Source organism: Hippopotamus amphibius, chromosome 2 (genome assembly GCF_030028045.1).
Source record: "Hippopotamus amphibius kiboko isolate mHipAmp2 chromosome 2, mHipAmp2.hap2, whole genome shotgun sequence".
NCBI classification, from domain to species: domain Eukaryota; kingdom Metazoa; phylum Chordata; class Mammalia; order Artiodactyla; family Hippopotamidae; genus Hippopotamus; species Hippopotamus amphibius.
Window position 1 is genome coordinate 57,162,657 of NC_080187.1, and position 19,968 is coordinate 57,182,624.

At 51.7% G+C, this 19,968-nt stretch overlaps 1 protein-coding gene and 1 non-coding gene across 2 annotated transcripts in view; one reads left to right on the forward strand and one right to left on the reverse strand.

The window, feature by feature from the left end:
• Positions 1-290: 290 nt before the first annotated feature.
• On the reverse strand, positions 291-397 carry LOC130847313 (U6 spliceosomal RNA). Its single transcript, XR_009052085.1, has one exon. It is a non-coding gene; the product is annotated as a U6 spliceosomal RNA (small nuclear RNA).
• A 10,328-nt stretch (positions 398-10,725) lies between these two features.
• EBF2 (EBF transcription factor 2) overlaps positions 10,726-19,968 on the forward strand; it is a 193,039-nt gene continuing 183,796 nt past the window's right edge. Inside the window, exons 1-5 of the mRNA XM_057724418.1 lie at positions 10,726-11,189; positions 13,678-13,834; positions 14,901-14,964; positions 15,231-15,286; positions 15,813-15,886. Of these exons, the coding sequence (XP_057580401.1) occupies positions 11,059-11,189; positions 13,678-13,834; positions 14,901-14,964; positions 15,231-15,286; positions 15,813-15,886 (482 nt within the window). The 5' untranslated portion in view covers positions 10,726-11,058. The remainder of the gene's footprint in view (positions 11,190-13,677; positions 13,835-14,900; positions 14,965-15,230; positions 15,287-15,812; positions 15,887-19,968) is intronic.

A 19,968-nucleotide genomic window follows, 5' to 3' on the forward strand; every position in this document is an offset into this window, starting at 1 on the left:
AGCGAGAGAGACAGAGAGACAGAGACAGAGAGAAATCCAAGGAACTAGTGTAGAATCACTGGGAAAAAATGACACTTTTAAATGACTGTCCTCACAACGAGAGTAGAGAATGTACTGGAAGCTAGTACTTAATGTCAACGTTGTATGAAAGGATTCTGAACAACACTTGGGGGTTATGATCAAACAGAACTGCAATGGAGGCAGTGATATTGCTGTAGAAGTGATAATACCCACATACCATTTCCAAAAAACTTACTCAAAGAAATACTTTGGTCAACTGAGAAATGTATCTAAATGAAGAGCTGAAGATTGTATCAACTGTTATCCTTGGGCAGGGGCCACGCTAATTTTCTCTGTATCATTCCAGTTTTAGTATATGTGCTTTCGAAGTGAGCACTGTATCAACTGTTGTTAAAGCAACTTTTCTGAAAAACAATTATTATAAGCCCATGTCAAAGTTGTCCTTCAGATTTGACAGGAGGGGATAGTGTCCTGAGCTAGTCAAACTTCAAAGGCTTTTCTCTTGGCAGAAAAATGGATAGAAAATGGAAGGTGGTATAATAAAGTGCCAGTTAATATTATCAGATTCCTCTCAAGACCCACAACTTCTCAGAAGGTACTCGTAATCTCAGTAAAGGTTATCCAAAAATTAGCTCAAGAATGCTAATTATTTCCTAGAAGGAATTGTAAATCACACCACATACATTAAGGAAGTTCTGTCCCAAACCTGATTTGGGACAATTTTCTTTCTTATCAGTGGTTAAGCATCCGCCTGCCAATGCAGGGGACACAGGCTTGATGCCTGATCCCTGGTCCAGGGAAGATCCCACATGCCACGGAGCAACTAAGCCTGTGCGCCACAACTACTGAAGCCACAGCCCATGCTCCACAACAAGATAAGCCACTACACTAAGAAGCCCATGCACTGCAATGAAGAGTAGCCCTCGCTCACCACAGCTAGAGAAGGCCCTCGAGCAGCAACAAAGACCTAATGCAGCCAAAAATAAATAAATAAATTTATTAAAAAAAAAAAAAAAAGAATCCACCTGCCAGTGCAGGGGACACAGGTTCAATCCCTGGTCCAGGAAGATCCCACTTGCTGCAGAGCATCTAAGCCCATGTGCCGCAACTACTTAGCCCTCGTGCTTCAACTACTGAAGCATGCATGCCTAGAACCCGGACTCTGCAACAGAAGCCATCGCAATGAGAAGCCTGAGCACCCTAAAGAAGAGTAGCCCCCGCTCGCTACAACCAGAGAAAAGTCCATGTGCCCCAATGAAAACCCAACGCAGCCAATAAATAATGTTCTCTTTAAAAAATTTTTCTATTCCAATTAAAATATCTCAATGTTTATTAAAAAATACAGTGACATTTCACATTTTGGGGGAAATTATAGATTATGTAATAAATGTTATTTGTACAACTAACAATTTGGTGACAGAAGTTTGATTTCTCCCTCATAACATAAACCAAAATACATTCCAGATGGCATGTAGTTGGTATATAAATAGCAAATATGTTTTGAATAAAATGAGTGAATTAAATATTTAAATATGTCTATAACTAACCTTCTATTTAAATTAGTCTTCAAAGATTTTGGTGCCCATTGTTGAAAGTGGAACGAAGACCACAACAAGAAAATCTACTTATTGAGGAAAACATTTTTATTGGAAAAAAATCGTAAGAAAATATAGGTCAATATTTAAATTGTTTTAGAATGAGGAAGGATTAGCTGAGAATGACACAAAATGATGATATTATAATGGAAAAGATGGAAGGAATTTTTTTGGGGGGGGCCTCACCCAACAGCTTGCGGGATCTTAGTTCCCCAACCAGGGATTGAACCCAGGGGCCTGGACAGTGAGAGCGCCAAGTCCTAGCCACTGGACTGCCTGGGAATTCCCTAAAGATGGTTGGATTTAACTACACACAGTTTAAAGACCCCCCCCCTTTTTTTATGGTGGGCTCAATTGATTGCCTAATCCAGCTACCATTTTCCACCCCTACCTCTGAGGCCTATCACATAGAGGATGGAAAAATGGGTACTTGCTTCCTCAGCTACCTATCTGACTATGACTATCTATTTAACTTATAGCAAAGGAGGCATAAAGCATGTTTCTGGGGAAGCTTTTCCTTAGCTATATGAAGGGACAGAATCTTCTGGTACCTCTGTTCCTCTTGCTTCCTGCCTTGAATTTGTGCTATGGTGTCTGCTGCTACATCAACCATTCCAATACCATGACACAGTAAACGTGAGATTGAAAACTCAACATGCAAAGGACGGTGGGATGAAGAGCAAAAGCACCAGGCAGTTGGCGGCATTAGTGAGTGATACCCCCATCTCGGCGCTGCCGACCCCCAGACTTCTTGTTATGTCGGATCATGGTCTTTCTCATTTAAGCCACTGTCGTCTTGTTACTTGCAGATTAAAAAATTTTAAATACATCGATATCTGCCACAAAAATTACCGTAAATAAAATGAAGGGCAAACAAAGATTGGGGAAAATACTTGCAACACATGTGATAAATTAAAATGTATATCCTAATAAAATAAGAACTTGCCACTCGTCCAAAATGTACAATGGCCAAAAAAAAAAAAAAAAAAAGAATGAAAAACAATTTCTCCTTATTGGAAATTCATGAAATGTAAATACATTTCAAATAAAAATAACAAAAGACATTTCTAATCTATTAAGTGGACAAATTTTTGAAACAAGAAAATAACTTCCAGGATTGAGGAAGATTGAGGGTGGGGGCAGGGAGAGCATAAACACTGTCTTTCGAGAGGACAATTTATCAGTCTGTATCAAGGCTTAAAAAAATTCATGGCCCTTGATTTTGCAATTTTACTTCTAGGACTTTATCTCAAGGAAGGAACTATAGTATGTGAAAAGCAACAGCTACAGAGATGTTCATCACAGTGTTATTTATATTGGTGAAAAATTAGAAACAACTTAAATATCCAACAATAGCCAGTGGTTAAACAATTTATAGTGTATCTTTTCTGGATAATGGAATATTACTATTAATATACTATTAATATTAAAAGTTAGTGCAGGAAAATATTTAGTGGTATGGAAAAATATGCTATATTAAGTGAGTAGAAAAGTAACAAAGCAGCATACAGAAATAAGCAAGAAAGGTTGAGAGAAAACCCACCCAAATATTAACAATGGTTTTTTGTTAGTGTGATTGGGGTGGTTATGAATATCTTTTGCTGCTGTTTTTGTTTGTTTCTATACATATTTTTCTGCATTAAACATGCATTGTCTTTGCTTAAAAGGTGCAATTAAAAAGGAGCTTCTAGGAGGCTTTAGTCCTACAGAATACAAAATTTTAGAACCTCTCTCTTCCCCCGGGCTTTCACTCTCCTTTTCTGCCACCTCCAGGACCGCTGCGTCCGGTTTCTTTCGCCCCTTGGCTTCCCTGTCCAGCTTCGCTGAACGCGGATTCTGGAAAGCGCTGCTCTGGGAGTTGAGCTCCGCGGAGATCGAGACACGCACGCAGCGCTTGGAGCGCCGCGTCCCCTGCGGAGGGCGCAGAGCGGGGAGGGGCTTCGGGCTCCTCTGTGACCCACCAATCAACTGGTGTTTGCCACACCAGCCGAAGGACCTTTTCAGAGCTCCTTGGGGGTTTTCTTCAGTTCTCCGGGGGGTTTCTGCGATCCCAGCAGCCTGCCCGCCTGCAGCGGGCCCAGAGCCAACCGCGCTCGCATTCTGGGTGCGACCTCTTCACTGCGGCGGGAAAAGGCGGCACTGGACCCCCGTCGCAGACTCCTAGGAGATCCCAGCGCCTTTCCGGGAAAGGCCTCGTCGGGTGCTTTTCATGCCCTCTGACACCAGCGGGCATCAAATAGGTTCCAAAGCATTTTCCTAGAGACAATTCCATGTTTAAAGAAAAAAAAAAAAAATACTGAGCGCCCACTTCGGGAACCAGCTCATGCAGGCCCAGGACCTAAGACAAGCAAGTCAGAATTCCTGCTCAAGGAGCTCACAGGCAGGGTGGGGTGGGATGGGGTGGTAGGAGAAAACCATCCCTATAGGAGACTCACAGGACCTAGTGACGTACAGCAAGCCAATATCCTGCTCATTTTACAGGTGCAGATGGCGAAGAGAAACCGGCGTTTGTTGAACACCTACTATGTGCCAGATACTTTTACGTAAGCTATCTTCTTGTCCATAAGGCAAGTGAAGCTCTAGGGGAATAAATATCCCCATTTTACCAACTGAGGTTCAAAGAAATAACACCACCCCCCATTTTACTGATTAGGAAACTGAGGCTCCGAAGAATCAGATTAAATGCCCAAGACCTCCCCAGTAAATGCGAGGCTCTAACCTGGGTCTGAGGACACCAAAGCCGGAAGAGTTTCTTCTTATTCACGCTGCCTCGCCTTGTAGGAACCACCGGAGCGCCCCAACCTGCCCCAGGTCAGAGCTGCAGAAAGTGCGGCAGTTGCGAGAGTTTTACGGCCTTTAGTCCAGCGCCCCCTATGGGGCGCGGCCGGCATTGCCCAAAATACAGCTCCGAGCGCTTCCGGGCCCTCGGGACTGTCCCCGCGAAGGACCCCTCAAACACCGTGACCTCTGCATGATCTCCTCTTGGAAACCAGAGTAAGTGGAAGTTCTGTCGCCCCTTCGAGGGTGGGACGGACCCAGCCGGGCGGCCGGTTTGAGGTTTCCTGACCATGGACCCTCTCGCCCCGAAATGCGTGTCTGGGTCCCGGGAGGTACGGAGCGGATTCCCATCAGCCAGAAATGGAATTTCTAGGCCGTAGGCAGGGTTTGAAGAGATCCGAGAGTTAGAAGTCCAGGTTACACCGTTAAAGGCAACGTGAGAGCGTGCCTTTTACTCAAGTGCCTTTTCCCGATTTTCTCTCTTGCCACAGAGGTGTGTGGTGTGGGCGGAGGTGACGGTGGAGTGTGTGTGTTGGAGGAGATGATCGCCTGGTGCCAAGTGGAATGATATTCTAGCTGGGGCCATTTTTGTAGCTGTACCCACTCCCCCCCCCCTCCACCCACATAATCCAGGAGGGGGAGTTGGGAAGACAAGTGTTTTATGGAGAAGAAAGTTGAATGTGGAAGCCAAGGGTGTGTTTCTGGGGCTTGGAGAAAGAGGCGACCTGTGCAGGGGGGAGTGGGAGCCTTTTGTCGCCCTCCCCTAGCCGAGGAGGGGGTCCCTGGGGTGGCGGGCGCGATGCCCCTGCGCACAGAGCGCGGTGAGAGCGCGGGGTCGCGGAGCTCGTGTGTGCAAGTGTGTACGTGCGTGTACGTGTGAAATGTGGCGCCGCCGGCCGCGGCGGAGTGTACGCTCAGCAAAAATATGAATAATCAACGCATCGCTCACACCTCTGCAGCGAGCCGGGAGGGAGCTGGCGGGTCTCGAGGGCTTTCCCCTGCCGGCTGGCTGGGGGCGGGGACCACTATGAAAAGAGGGGGGCACTTCGGAGGAGCTCTTCAGTTATCATCCCCCTCGACTGAGCTGAGAAACCGAAAAAGGGCGGGGAAGAGTCACACTGAACTTTTTCTGTTTAAAGGCCTTAAATTGCTCGCCATTGTGTTGTATTGGAAGTGGGACACGGGTAGGTGTCTTTGTTCCCTACTTATCAGCTGAGATGCCACTTGTCATCTTCCATCCTCATTTCATTCAGCTGTAAAGTGGGGGCAAATAGGTCCCGCTTAAAGTGTGGCTGTCAAGTTTAAGAGTGAGAAAGTGCGTGGCAGTGCCGGGCTCCCAGAAAGTGCTGGGTAAACGTCCTGCCTCCGTTCGTTTGTACCTTCCTCTCAGCCCTATTCTACGTGGAGACTTGCTCGATTGGGCCTCTTAATGAGCGTCAATTCGCCGCTAGATCTCTGCGCCTTAACACCGCGGTGACGGAGATGCCACTGCCTGGATGCGCAGGTTCCTGCAAGGGGCTGCAACCGGCCGGTTTACCCCAGCACAGCCCCAACCCTGTGCCTCTGGCGCACGCCACCTCACCCACCCAGGAAATCAGGTCCTCAGGTGCGCGTGGAGGCCGCACCAGGCACTTCTCTGTCTACGGATCACCTGTCCCCCAACACACACACAGACACACACACACAGCGGTCTGTCCCCCAACGCACACACACAGACACACACAAGACACACACACACACACACACACAGAGGCACACACACACAGACACACACACACAGACACACACACACAGGGTGGGCCCTGCTCCGACGTCCGCGCTCCAAACGCCCAAACGCCGCTGCTGCTCCGAAAATTTGTTCTCTTGACTTTTTCTCATCTCTGCCTCGGCTTCCTCGCTCGCTCTGCACCCCGGGAACAAGGGAATGTGAGGGAAGGGTGTTTCTGAGGGGAGAGACGGAGCGAGAGAGAAGAGGAAGAAAAAGAGGAGAGAGAGGAGGAAGAGAGTTTGTGGAGTTGTCGAATGTTAGGATAGAGCCAGCTCTGGCTTCCTCAGTACATTTTGACTGGCCTGGGTGCCACGTCGTGTGTCTAGAAAGTGTTTTTCGACGCCTCAGTATTTCTGCAGCTCTTCCCGCTGGAATCCCCTTCACTATGTAAAAACACATCAAGAAGAGAATCTAAATTCTTACCAAATTGTCCTAAAAGGGCTCTGTTCGGTATGGTTGGTGGAGTCCTCATGAAATATTTGTAGCACATTTGTGAATACAGAAGTTTCTCTCCCCACCCCCCAGGGAATTTTCATTTATGGACCATTCAAGTCCAATTTCAGTAAGACATTTGGAGTGCAGTTAGTGGATTTGGTTACTCTGATGCAAAGTTGAAATTTGAAGTGGAAGGTGGAGTTGAGTATTTTAAAAAAATTATTTCACGAAGCATTGTGAGCTAAATATTCGTCAGGGTTCCGAGATGGTGAGCAAAACTATTTATTTCTACTCGGACAAATAAAAGTCAGAGGTGCCAACCAAAACAAACAAATTGGAAAATTCACGTCCGAAGAGAGGCTTTCGGAGACTGCTACTTATTTCATTTATCAAACCCACACTGACTGTCCCTGCGGATCTAATTCCCTGGGTACTAGTCAGGCTCTGTTCTTCGGGTTGCATAGACCCAGGCGCCCCTTGTGTGTCTGCCGGTGGGGGTGAAAATCGGGTTGTGTGTGTGCGTGTGGGGGGGGTGTTCTCACACCTCGGATTTCACCTCAGGGCAGAGCTGGACGAGAACTAGGCCCAGAGAGCAATTTTCTAAGAAAAATCTCCGAACCTCTGACCCGGAGGAGAGACGCGGCGCCCAGGAGACTGGACCGAGAGAGAGTCTAGGGAAACGGGCCTTAAAACCAATCGGGAGGAAATTGAACATATCGCACCGAAATGCAGATGTGAAACATGAACGCGGGAAAATACCCGGGGGTTCCTAGGGAAGAGTGAACAAAGGAGGGGACGGGGTCAAAGACGGAATACCACTACCCCCACCTCGGTTTTATGTAACTAGATGGTCGGGAAGAATTTTAATAACTTTCATCTCGGATTTTTCTCGACCCCGGCAAGGGGCGGAACGAAGCTGGCGGGCGGGAGCCGGGGAGGCGCGCCCGGGCTCCGCACCCCCGCCGGGCCAGGCTTCCCCGGGCCGCAGCTGCGCCTGCCGGGCGCCCGCGCTGGTTTTGTGTGGCGTGTTCGAAAAGGAGGTTTGTTCGGGGGTAGCCGGAGGCGATAGAGATGCGAGAGACCCTCCAGGCGCAGCCACCACAGCTCACTCCATCACTAACCGGGGCTCCTCCTCGGCGCGTGTGGCCGATTCTGCGCCCACCCTCCCTCAAACCCACACAAACCTAATTAAACCCAACTAGGGTGGCAGAAATGCTTCCTGCTCCCCTAGGTGCAGGTGGCTCGCTGGGCCCAAGGCTGCTACCCCCCCCCCGCCCCCGCTCCTTGCCCCCTCCACCCCCCTCTCCCGGCGCTAGCCAAGGAACTCTGTCCCAGCCTAGAGGGAACTTCGGCATCCGCGGCTCGAAGCCCTCAGGGCCCGCAGCATCGTGGCGGCGGTTCACCCCGATGGCCCTGCGCGGCGGAGGGGAGAGCACCTCTAGCGCAGCCCGCTACACCCAGGTCAAGGTTCCCAGGCCACGGTTTTTAAAACTGCCTCCCGGCAGGGCACCGCAGCTCCTGAACCTGTCTCTGTAAGATGGGGTGGGGGCGCCCGTAGTGCGGGGGCCGTCTGGTTTGGGGCGGGCAGCAGGGAGCCGGGAGAAAGAACCAATTCATTCACTTCCTGAGGGGCATAATTTGGGTAGCAGCTGTTGCGGGAGAGAAGAGCCAGTGCCCTCAACCCTGGGTCTGCCCTTTAACCCCAGCCAACACAGGCCTGAGGGGCAGACGGTCCGGGCCAGGCACGGGCCCACTGCTGCCTCGCGGCCCCTTGGGGGCGGCGTTCCGTACTTCTCCTGGTACGAGATGCTGCAGGTCGGAGGCCCCCTGAAAAAAAATCGCCGGGCTTCTCAACACGTCTTGAGGGGCTCATGGGTTGTTCAACACTCTCGGCCAAGGAGCCCGTTGGCTCTGCCTGGCACAGACTGAGTATAAAGATGGGCGTGGGTGGTTGCTTGAGGTTCAGAGAGATTTACAAAGAGAGTGGGGCTGGGGTGGAAGACTCTGGGTGTTTAGTTTTAGCAAGGATTGAAATTACCCATAAAATCTGCGTATAATAGAAAATTACCTAGCTGAAACAGGCAGTAGGTTTCATCCTACAATTTTTTTCTCCCACCCGTCTTCTTTCTTCTTTGGACAACTCCTATCTTACTTGGCTTTTACAACAGTCCCGTTCCACATTCTTATGCTCTATCTCCCTTCACGGCTCCCCCTGACCCTCTTGTCCAACGAGGCCAATCCAGAGCCCTGGAGTAGGGGTGCCACAGTCTACACAACCCAGAGGCGGGGATTTCACGTTCTCTACCCACCCCCCCACCCCCAATCAACCACCCCAATCCCTAGATTCGGGTTTGTGTAAAGAGGGTCCGCGCACGCGCTCCCCTTCCCCATCGGTTTTCAAGCAAATCTCCGCAGTGAAGACCTGCGCTTCCCGAGCGCGACCCGTCCGCGCAAGTCCGGTCGCGGTTTGCCCCAGGGGTAGACTGGAGGCGCGGATCGGTCCCTTTCTCAGGAGAGCGGCATCTGTGAAAGTGCGAGCTTCCTGTCCGCCCAGGCAAACGAGTTGCAAGGCGCTGTGTCCTCTAGCGGCAAACTCTCGCAATTCATTTGTGAGCGCTCACCTACACCTACGGGATCGGGTCGGGAGTCCATTCACACTCAAATTTGAGTCCTAGAAAGTCTCCTGAATGAAATCCAGGCTTTCGCCAAGGCCCTCTTGGTAATGAAGCCGGGAGGCTCGGGCACAGTCGCTGTAACTGCGGAGCAGCTGATTCGTCTGCTCCGCGGCAGATGGTCTTTGAGCACAGATTTGCATTCATTGTCCGCAAATCTGTTTTCGCGCTGGTGTTCTAGATTTCAGCAGCAGATCTATGCACAGATCAGAATACAAAAGGAGAAGCAAGAAAATAACACCCAGCCAGGAGGAGTTTTAATAGGCACCACGAGCTGCCCGGCGTGGTTAAAATGCCGTCTAGAGTTTCAGCTGTTTGGCGGAGCTGCCGCCGCCTCCCGGCCATCAGCCCGCAGCCAGCACCGCGACGACCGCGCGCCTTGGGCAAAATTTCCGCGGCTCCCACGCTGCCTCTCTGCGGCTCCTCTGTCGGCTCCCCCGGGCTTCGGGAACTGGGGGGTGGTGATGGGGGGACAGGAGTGGACTCCCGGGACAACGCCGGGCAGCTCTAGCGCTCAGCCTGCCATGATCTGTCAGCAGCCTCTCATCTGCACGGGTGCAACTCCCGCTCGCGTCCGCCCCGGGGTATTTTCCTTAGCTCTTTGGCCGTTTCCCCCGACACTCTGTTTATTTGAATAGCACTTGAGCCTTGTTCGTCCCCACGCCCCCACCCCACCGCCGCTCTCATTCATATATCTGTGTCTCTCAACTTGTAAACCGCATACAAAATCTTAGTGTCACCAAATCACTCGCGGAGACTTAGGGAGACCGTCCAGGGAACTGGGTTGCTCTTGGGAACGTGTGCACAACACCTAAGTACATGTGGTCACACTCCGCTTCTTCACAAACCTGCACACAGAACCCAAGCCCCGGGAAGGAATGTGCCTCCCGCAGGCTACAAAAATCTGCATTTAGAGACAGGATCCACGGAAGCTTCCCGCTCCCGCGACCACACCGAGCTGGCGCGTACCAGCCGGCAGGGCCGGGCTACCCCGCTTCAGTGCAGGATTTGCGGGCCCTGGTCTCACGCACGCACATGGGGTTCGGGCTACCACCCAGCGCCCGCAGCTTTCTGTCCCCTTTCACCTCCGGGACTCCATGCAACGCTGAACGTGCTGCGCGCCGCCGGAGGACGTCGGCCCGGGCCTGCCCAGTGCCGGCCAATCCCGAGCGTCCATGCAAATGAGGCTCCTTATCGGGCAACGGCTCCGCCTCCCGCGGCCAGGGCCGTAGTAACCCATTCATGGGGCAGGCGCGCGGCTGTAGCCCGGCTCCGCAGCGCTGGCAGCCACCGCCTCCTCTCGGCTCCGGGTCTTCCCCTTCCTTTTACAACTGATCCTGTTGGGGATTTTTTTTTTTTCTCTCTAAATTGGAGCGGTGGGGAGGAGCGGGGGGGGGGGGTGGGGGACCAGGAGGAAGGGGAGAGATTAGGCAGCCATCAATCTCCTCCCGTTTCTCCCAGAACAGGTGATGCTTCAAAATTGTGATCACTTTCTGGAGGCAGCGCTGCCACTGGAAGGATGCGAGCGACCTAGGGCGGAGAGCCTGAGGCGGCAGATCTGAACTTGCGGAGGATATAACCCAAACTTTACATCAGTCCGCACCTCACGCGTGGAAGCAAAGGACGGGTTATCTTTTTAATTTTTTTTTCCCCAAGAGAGACTCAAACTTCGGCCCTTGACCCCTTTTCTTGGATTGCTTTGGAGGAGACGGTTTGGTGACAACGTTGGGAACAGTGAGGACAGCGCTGTAACTCATTTTTTAAAGCGACAGTAGATCAGACTTTTTAAATGTTTGGGATCCAAGATACTTTAGGAAGAGGACCAGCTCTGAAAGAGAAATCGCTGGGCGCCGAGATGGATTCGGTCAGGTCCTGGGTCCGGAATGTCGGCGTGGTGGACGCCAATGTCGCGGCGCAGAGGTAACGAGACGGCCGCACAATTTTCAGGCTCTCAATCTCTCGCTTGTTCGCTCTCTCGCTCTCATTGTCTCTGTCTCTCTCTCTCTGTGTCATCCCCCTCTCTGCCCTTTCTCTCTCTCTCTCCCCCGCATCTGCTGCCCCGGTCCCGCGCGCTAGGGTTCGCCCTCTGGCAGGCAGGTCGCTGCAGTTAGAGGGACACTTAGCCCGCAGCCAACACTCGAGTTTCTGAACTGCCTGAGCCCCCCACTCCTTCCCCACAGACTACTCTTTGGGAGGAAAAATAACAAAGTAGTATCTGATACCTCTCAACTCAGCCCCTAGTCCTGCGAGGCGGGCCCAGCCAGGAGCGGAGCGTGAGGACCAGAGCCGGCAGCGGCGGCCTCTGGAGGAGAGCCGGCTTCCCGGCGACTCCCCGGGTTTCGCCAGGCTGCTTGCGAGCGCCTTTCCTCCCGCATCTTGCAGGCGGATGCTTGGAGGCCGGGAGCCCACGGCCAGATGGCGGCGGCGGCTAGCCGAGCGCGAGAGGGAAGGCAAAGCGGCCGGGTGCCCTGGGAGGGGGGCAGGCTGAAGGGTCCCGGCGCAGAGGTAAAACGGTGGACCAGACGCACAGAGGCGGGGGTGAGGGGAGAGAAGAGACTAAAAAGAAAAGACGATGGAGTAAGTAGAAGGAAGCCACAGAAGAAAGCAGGAAAGGAGACACGCCGCAAACGCAGGGACCACAAGCCTCTCGTTTTGCTCGTCCCTGAAGTTGACTTTGTTTTGAGCATCCTGGTGCTGAGGTAGTAAACGCCTTGTCTAGGCTGCCACCCCGTGAAGACATTCTGTTTCCCCTCCCTCATCACCACTATTGAGCTGAGATTTGTGATCTCCACGACCTTGTCTGAGAGAGACAGACTCCTTACCCCCAAGAGCCCACGAACTTCTTCCCACGACTGCCGCCTCCCCATCCGCTCTCCTGGCCAACCCCTCTCAGTCCCGACATCGCGCGGAGAAATTACTCCTTTCCAGGCCAGGACTCCAGGTGTCCCGGGTAGAGCGAACCGGGCCGCCACCCTTGGAGAAGAGGAAGCAAAAGTCTCATCGCTCGGGAGATCGGGGCAGGCGGCAGCTCCCTGCCTCCTGCCTGAGCCCGGGGGGCGCCAGTGTCCTTGAGCAGATGGCCCGCCGCGGCGGCGGCGGCTTTCCACGGCCGTCTGGGGACTCGCTGGGCTGCAGGCCGAGGGAAACCAGGCAGCACCGCAGACCGGGCTCCACGGCGCAGTTTCTTAGCCGAGCTCCTGAAAGACACCTCCCCTACTTTCCTCCTTTCCCCGATCAAGTAATTTTTAAAGTTGGAACAAGCAGTCCGATGGGGGATTCTAGTAAAAATTTTACACCCTTCAAAAGAGTGAAAGTGCTCGCGCCCTGGGGCAAGACGCCCGGCGACCCCAGCGCGGCGGGGCAGCTCCGTCCATCTGCGTGCTCGCCTGGGCCCCGAGTCTCCCGTTAAATGTGATCTGGCGGCCAGTTGGTCCCCGTCCGCGACAGGTCAGCAGGGAGCTGTGTGCACATACTCATTAAGCTCCAGGGCGCCTCCGGGGTCCTCCAACACGGCTTTCGCGGTCAGCGGGTTTGGCCGGCGCCGCCCAGAGATGCGGCTTGAGCGGGGAGACTCTCGGCCCCAGTCGAGGACGCGCTGTGCCTCTTAATAACATTTTGGCTTCTCTAAGTTCAGCAGTTCTAGGGGCGGGGTCCTCAGTATCCTGTCGTCCGTGGTGGCCCTCGATCCCTAGTACTTATCGAGGGGGATTCAGCCCTGCCACTGTCCTGGGGGCAACTTTTCGGAAGAGCGAGGGAAGTAAGAGGTGAAGCCTCTCCCTGTAGGATCTAGACTTGGCCTCTGGGCTTCCCGTCCGCCCCCAGAGGGTTCTCTCCCACCGCTTTTCCGAGATAGCTTGCGGGGGAGGGGGGCGTTGTGGGCGGTAGTGCCAGGATAGGTAACTCCAATGAAGATGAAGGAAAAGGGTCACTTCTTCAAAAACAACGAGGCGCTTAGTCGCCTACCCTTGGGGCCCAACTCCGAATCTTGACCCGGTCGGCGGCGGGAAGAGGAAGAAGACTGGGGTGGCCCAACGGGACAGGACTTGGGCCGCCGTCTGGGGGGGCGGGGGGTGGGGGGACCCTCCGGGCTTCGGTCTGCAGTCGCGATTCTTTGGTCTCCACTAAAGGCGTTGAGCTACTGGGCGTGGGATGTCCGGAGGCTGGAACAGCTGGCAGTGGCAGCGTCCAGGGTCGTGGGCCCTGCTACCCGAACCCCATGGCCACTGTGAGTCCTCTAAACAGTCCCCGCTTCTTAATCCTAGTAGAAAAAAAGGGCCCGAGGGGTCCAGAAGCCTGGGCCCGGGACATGGACCCTTGACCCTCTGTGATGTTGCGTGGGCGCGTTGGTAACTTCTTTTCTTTCTCTCCTTCCCTGTGCCCGGTGTCCCCCGTGTCTCTTCGTGCGCAGCGGAGTAGCCCTGTCCCGGGCCCACTTTGAGAAGCAGCCTCCCTCCAACTTGAGAAAATCCAACTTCTTTCACTTCGTCCTGGCACTCTACGACAGGCAGGGCCAGCCGGTGGAGATCGAGCGCACCGCCTTCGTAGACTTTGTGGAGAACGACAAAGTAAGCGGAGGTCCCCCTCTTCCCCTCGCGGCCTAATAACTACCTCCTTGCAAAGTACTAAAGAGCCCATCTGTCACTCCCGACACTTTTCCGCTCACATCAGGAGGGATGATAAATCGAGGCTTCTCACCCCCAGCCTCTAAATCAGTCGATTTCCCCGCACCTTCTCCAGGCTGCACTCCCCGCGCTCAGTTCCCGCTGCAGCGGCGCTTGCGGCTTTGCGCACCCGGCTTCTGGATCATTAGCAGAGCCTGGGCACCGACTGACCGCGGAGCAAACGTCCTTCTGACTGGAACATAGTTTAAACGTATACTCAAGGCCGCTGCTGCCCTTCTCAGGGTTGTTTGTTATTATTATTTTGCACCTGCCAGAGCGGCAGGGTGGGTTAGATAGCTATAAGGAGGAAACCCATAATCCAGCCTTGAGTCCCCACACCCAGCGTTCTCTTCCACTCTGGTTCTCAAGGCAGTGCCTGCCCCCAGCCCAGGCCTGGGTATGGGCGCTGGATTTGATCGCAAATGAAGCCGATGTGGGAGGAAAAGAAAGTCTCTTGCCCTCTCTGGGCCTCAGTCTCCTCAGCTGTACAATTCAAGCCTTGGAGCAGGCTCTTCCCCAGGTTCACCTTGAACCCAGGCTTGGGTCCCTGAGCTGGTGGCTCCAAGGCTCCGGTCCTGGTGGCATGGGGCCCAATGCTGCTCTTCCAAGTGACAGGTCCCTTCACCTTTCTGCGGGAGGGGCAGAATCCGATGGGTTGGGTGGGGCCTGTTTAAAGGCAGCCTGGATGAGGTGTCTGGTGGCCCCAACTCAGGGGTCGAGCTTCTGAGGACATTTTTAAGGGGGAGGGACAGACGGCTGGAGAGGGTCAAGTGACCTGGAGCCTTGGAAAGTTTTGGAGCTTGACCAGTGTCAGATGCTCCTGCCCTTTGACCCCAGGCTGGGAAGGGGGCTGTTCAAAGCTGCAAGGTGAGTGGGAGAAATGCCAGGGGAGTGGGGGTAGAATAGGGAAGCCCCCTCTCTTTTTTTCTCATTTTGGGAGGCTGGAAAGCAAGGGGCTCTGTCTTTTCAGGAACAAGGCAACGAGAAGACCAACAATGGCACCCACTACAAGTTACAGCTCCTCTACAGCAATGGTGAGCGCTCTGCCCATCTGTGGCACCCGCATGTTCCTCTTCTAAGGAAGGCAGTTGACCTTGTCACGGTCACTGGCGGGCGGGCTCCAGGCCTGGGGAGAGCAGGGCTGCAGGAGTCTCGCTCAGGACCAGGAGGGCTGGCGGGTGGTCTTTGCCCCTAGGACCGCTCAGCCTGCGCTGGGGCCTGGCCTCACAGCTGGACGGGTTTGGGGTGACAGGGAGGGGCTCCGTGGCCCTCACCTCGCGCCCTCCCGCCTCCCCGGCAGGTGTCCGCACAGAGCAGGACCTGTATGTCAGGCTCATCGACTCGGTTACCAAGCAGGTGAGGCTGGCGGTCCACTCGGTTCCTTCTCTCGCGGGGTGGGGGTTGGGGTGGGGTGACCCTCCTTTCTGCCCCCTCCCGCCCTTGCCTGTCCCTGACCTCCCCCGACCTTCCACGATTTCCTGGGTCAGTCTTCACAGCTCCTCCACATCAACCCACACTTTGCCTACTCTGGAAACATTTTTTTTTCCTTCTTTCTCCACAGTTGTCCTGTCTTTCTGGCTGGGGAGAAGCTGGGGATGGGGATAGGAGAGCAAAGGGATGAAGAGGGGAAACAATTATTGGGAGATTCAGTTCCCGCAAACATTCCCTTTTGCAAGAAATATATCCTCACCGGGGCAAACTTTTCTCTTACTATTTCGCACGAGTTCTCTAGGCCACAGCTTCGGTTCTGTGCTGCCAGCAGGGACTCGAGGAAGTGGTGGGCAGAGAGACGAAACCCGATTTTGTGCTCGCTCTTAAGTCCGCTTTTCTTTGTCTCTTCGTTCCCTCGTATCTCCCCTTCCTGCCCCTGCCTCATTCGCAGCCCATAGCTTACGAGGGACAAAATAAGAATCCGGAAATGTGCCGAGTTCTCCTCACACACGAAGTGATGTGCAGGTAAGAGCCGATTTCTCCTGCGGGCTTTGCTGGAGCGTGGGGCAGGTGCGCGGCGCCCAGCGCGCTGGCTCGCGTGCGTCCGGGGCGCGGACCTTCGGGAGCCCTGGCGCGCGGGGACGGCGGCCGACTTACCCCTGGGGCCGGTTCGCTAGATCGCCTCCTTAAAAGCTGGATTCTAAGAGCAAATCAGTTAGGACTCGAAAAGGAAACCTTGAGTACAGAACCACTCAGGATTCCACCTCTAGGCGTCTCAGGAGTTTCCTGTGCTCGGTGGAAGGTCCGCTGTCCAGTGGTCCGCGGCAGCGCGGGGAGGGGCTGGGCAGCCGCGAGTCAAGTTTGGGATCTGGGACTTTCCCTGAGTCGGTCGCCGTCCAAGGCCCGCCGGTCCGACCCGCTAGCGGTAGATGTCCAGGAGGGGCCACTTGTGGAGTTACCGAGTCAAGGTTCTGGAATGACTCACAGTCTGGGCGGGCGACCACCGCGGAGGATGGAACGGCCCGTTTTGGGGGCGCTACCCCTTGCCCCCCTGTTGAGGCACCTGTCTGTGATGCAGAAGCTTTTTCTCCCTCCAGGGACGTTGCTTTTCCTAGATTTCCCGAGCCAGGGGAGTTTCTTAGGTCAGGAGGAACTACCGGGTAGAAAGGCCAGTCGGGTTCACTACCAGTGGATGGGAGGAACCAGGGGAGAGGACCTCACTGGGGAAACCTGGGGCCTGGAGCAACAACTGGATTCTGAGGCCAAGTTGTGAAAGGTGCAGTCTAACTCGAATTCCTACACCCTTTCCCATCTTCTTTTCCGAGACCAATCCATTCCATTTTGAGTCCCTTCTTCTGTTTGTCCAGAAGAAAATTTTTTTAAAAAGGCGTTAATCCATACACTTATTCATTCATTCAGCAAATGTTTATTGAGTGTCTAGTATGTGCTGGGTGTGGGGAGATCCCATAGCAAAGGAGAAAGTCTATAGAAAGGAAACTCTGGGAAGAGGTGGTTATTTTATTATAAACATTTAAATGTTATTCCATGCACATTTTTCTTCCTCTCCAAAAATCTCTCATTGGAGAGAAAGCCTCAATTCTTCCTTACTCTGCTATTGCTTCAGTGAATGTCTTCCAACTCCAGACTTTGGGTAATTGCAGGCCGTCTGATTTAGTTTGAACTGTTTTATGAGCAACTCCCCGCAGCCTCGTCTCCCTCCCCACCCAGTCAGGAAGAAACCATAACAATCAGACATGTTTGTTTTGGTTTTGACCAAGTATTAGAAAAACAAACTTTGCCAACTGCAAAGTTCAGCTCTGCCAGTGGCCTCAGCTGAGGGGAGTTGAGGCTTCCTTGCCTGAGTAGCTGGGTGAGGTGTGGGACGATGGGGTAAGGAGATAGCTACCCCATTATCCTAGGGCCCCTTGATAGGTACGTTCAGAAAGAAAATACAATTCCAAGATGAACTTGCATGTAATACCTAGGTTAAATAGTCAGAACACTTTTATTTGGTTGGCCAATTGAAGGGCAGGGTTTTGTTTTGTTTTTTGTCTTTAATTCTTCTTTCTACTTTTAAATGTCTTTGTTTAGAGAGATTATCTTCTTAAAAGAAAAGAAAACAAAACCTAAATCTAGCCCATTGTCTGACCAATGATACCTATCACTTTAAATAATACTTGCACACCCCATCTAGCTGTAGTTAAGGCTGACATTTTTATTTTTAAGCCCAATCAAATCCTCTTCATTTTATGCTGTTTAAGTAGCAGCATCAATTTTTAAAGCCTCTAGTTTAGTCTGCATTAGTAACACAGTATAAAAATTTAATGTACTGTAACTTCTCTATTTGAGACATGGAAAGATGCTTTGCTATTTTCTTCCCAAACTAGAATTTAAAACAAATATTAATTATGGGTAAATAAATGATCCATGGGATGGATACTGTGTCTGTAGAGTGTGTGTGTGTGTGCGCGTGCACGCATAGGCGGCACTTGTTTTAGGGGATGAGCTGGGGTCATGCATCGTAAATATTGGATGCATCTAAAAGGCAAGTTCCCATTCAATCTGTCAGAGCTGGTTGACTTTTTTTCAGGGAAAAAAGTTCCTTCTCTCACATTCTAAGAGTCTTATCACAGTCAGTGATTAGGGGATGAATCAGATGCCCAGTTTCTCAATGGGTACCGCACACACTTAGTTTCATTTGCATGGTGTTCTTGGGCATACCTGGGAATTTTCCTAAGTGGTGTTGTGTTCTGTAATCTTTAGTGAAAAACAAAACAAAACAAAACAGCTCATAAACTGTTGTTTAGCTTTTTAGGAGGCAACAAAATAAATCTCTTTTAGGCATAACTTCTCTCTCCCTTTCCCCAATTGTCTCCTTTCCCCTCTTCCCTGCTTTAGTTCATTTTGCCAATTATTAGCAAGGAGAAATCTAGTGGTTATGTCGCTGCCAGCCACCCCTGTGCCCTCAATGCTCAGAGGGTTAAAAGATATTATAATTTGAACAGAAGTCGTCTCAAGGCCTACAGCTGGCTAATAACAGAGTTGTATTGAGCGCGAGCAAACCCCACAGCTGTGACTTTTCGCCACAAGGCGCAGGCTAGACAGGGCCCTAATCAGATGGGCCAGCCGGGCAGTGGGGCCAGTGTCTTTATCGGCCAGATGGTGTGAATTTAGACACTTTTGTTATGCAATCGCAGGGAGGAGTTGGGGAGAAGAAAACAAAACAAAAGCCACCATGCTGCGCGCTTATTTGAGTTTGAAATTAGAGACAGATTTTTGAAAGTTGAGGGTTGAATTTTAAAAACGATTTTGGAGGGGAAAGGGCACACTGGCTGGTCTCAAGCAGGAGTTTGGCTGACTGGACACCCTATGTTCAGGGCTGGGGCTTTTTTTCTTCGCTTATCCCCCATCTTGATCCCTTTCTGAAAAATGCAGGTAAGATCCAGGATTAGGAAAAAATTTCTCATATTCCCCACCTCCTATCCCCAACTGGTTTGATTTTTTTCTCTTTCCCTCTCCAAAGACCCCGTGAGGAGATAGGGAGAGTGGAAGAGGCCTGTAAGCAAACTGAGAATATTTCAGGTAAAAGGTTCTCCAAATAAGGACCAGAATGAAGTAAGCCAAACCGAGCCGAATGAGGAGCAGAGGAAAAGCTTTCATTTTCATTCATTAGGGGGAAAAAAGAGTACTTCTGAGCCTCCCCATCGTAGCTAGGGACACAACTTTAACCTAGCACCAAGTTCAGTTTCCTCTTCTCTTTGTTTGTTTCCCATCTTTTCCTATTTTTCAGTCTTGTTCAGTTTTTAAAAATACTTTCAGACTTCAAGACTGGCTTGTTTAGAAAATAACCCTAAAAAGCCTTTTCATCAAAGTAGCTGAACCTGAAGTTGATCACTCAGGCTTTGTCTCTACAGCAAAGGGAAGGGAGATTTGAGCTCAATATCTGAGTAATTCAGGGACTCATGTCCCTCATGTCAACTCCCTACATCCTGATCCCAGAGCGATTTTTGGGGGGACGTAGGTTCACGAATGTCTTCTACTCCCCACTTCCCTTTGCTTATGTTCCTATTGCTGGCTTGAAGACTGAATGTCGTTTAAGAAACAAAACAAAGAATAACTAGGACATCTTGATGAGACCTTTTCTTTTTCAAAAAAGAAAGAAAGGAAGAATAAAAAATGAATTAGTTTTGGCAAACCCAGAGAAATTTTACGAAGGGCTCAGATGGGGTGAATGCAGTTTATGCCTATAATTCCTATGCCTTCACTATTCTAGTCCAACAGCCGAGTGTCTGCTACATCTTGTCTGGGTGTTAAAATTAGAGATTATACTTAAATATGTTACTGTTGGAAACTGGAAGATTGGGTCCTAAAGTTTCTCTGCATTTTTCTTGGAATATCATTTCCTTCCCTGAGTCGATTCCCCACATTGTATTACACTGGCAGCAGGCTTACATTTTTATCTGTTTTTCTTTTCCTCCGGAGAAAGTCCCCATGGAAAGCAGCTGAATTCAGCTGAGCAATTTTGCAAACTTACTTGGCCTCCTCAGAATCACTCCTTCTCAAACTAAACAGATTGGCACATTCTGAGCGTGTTCTCTTGTAATTAA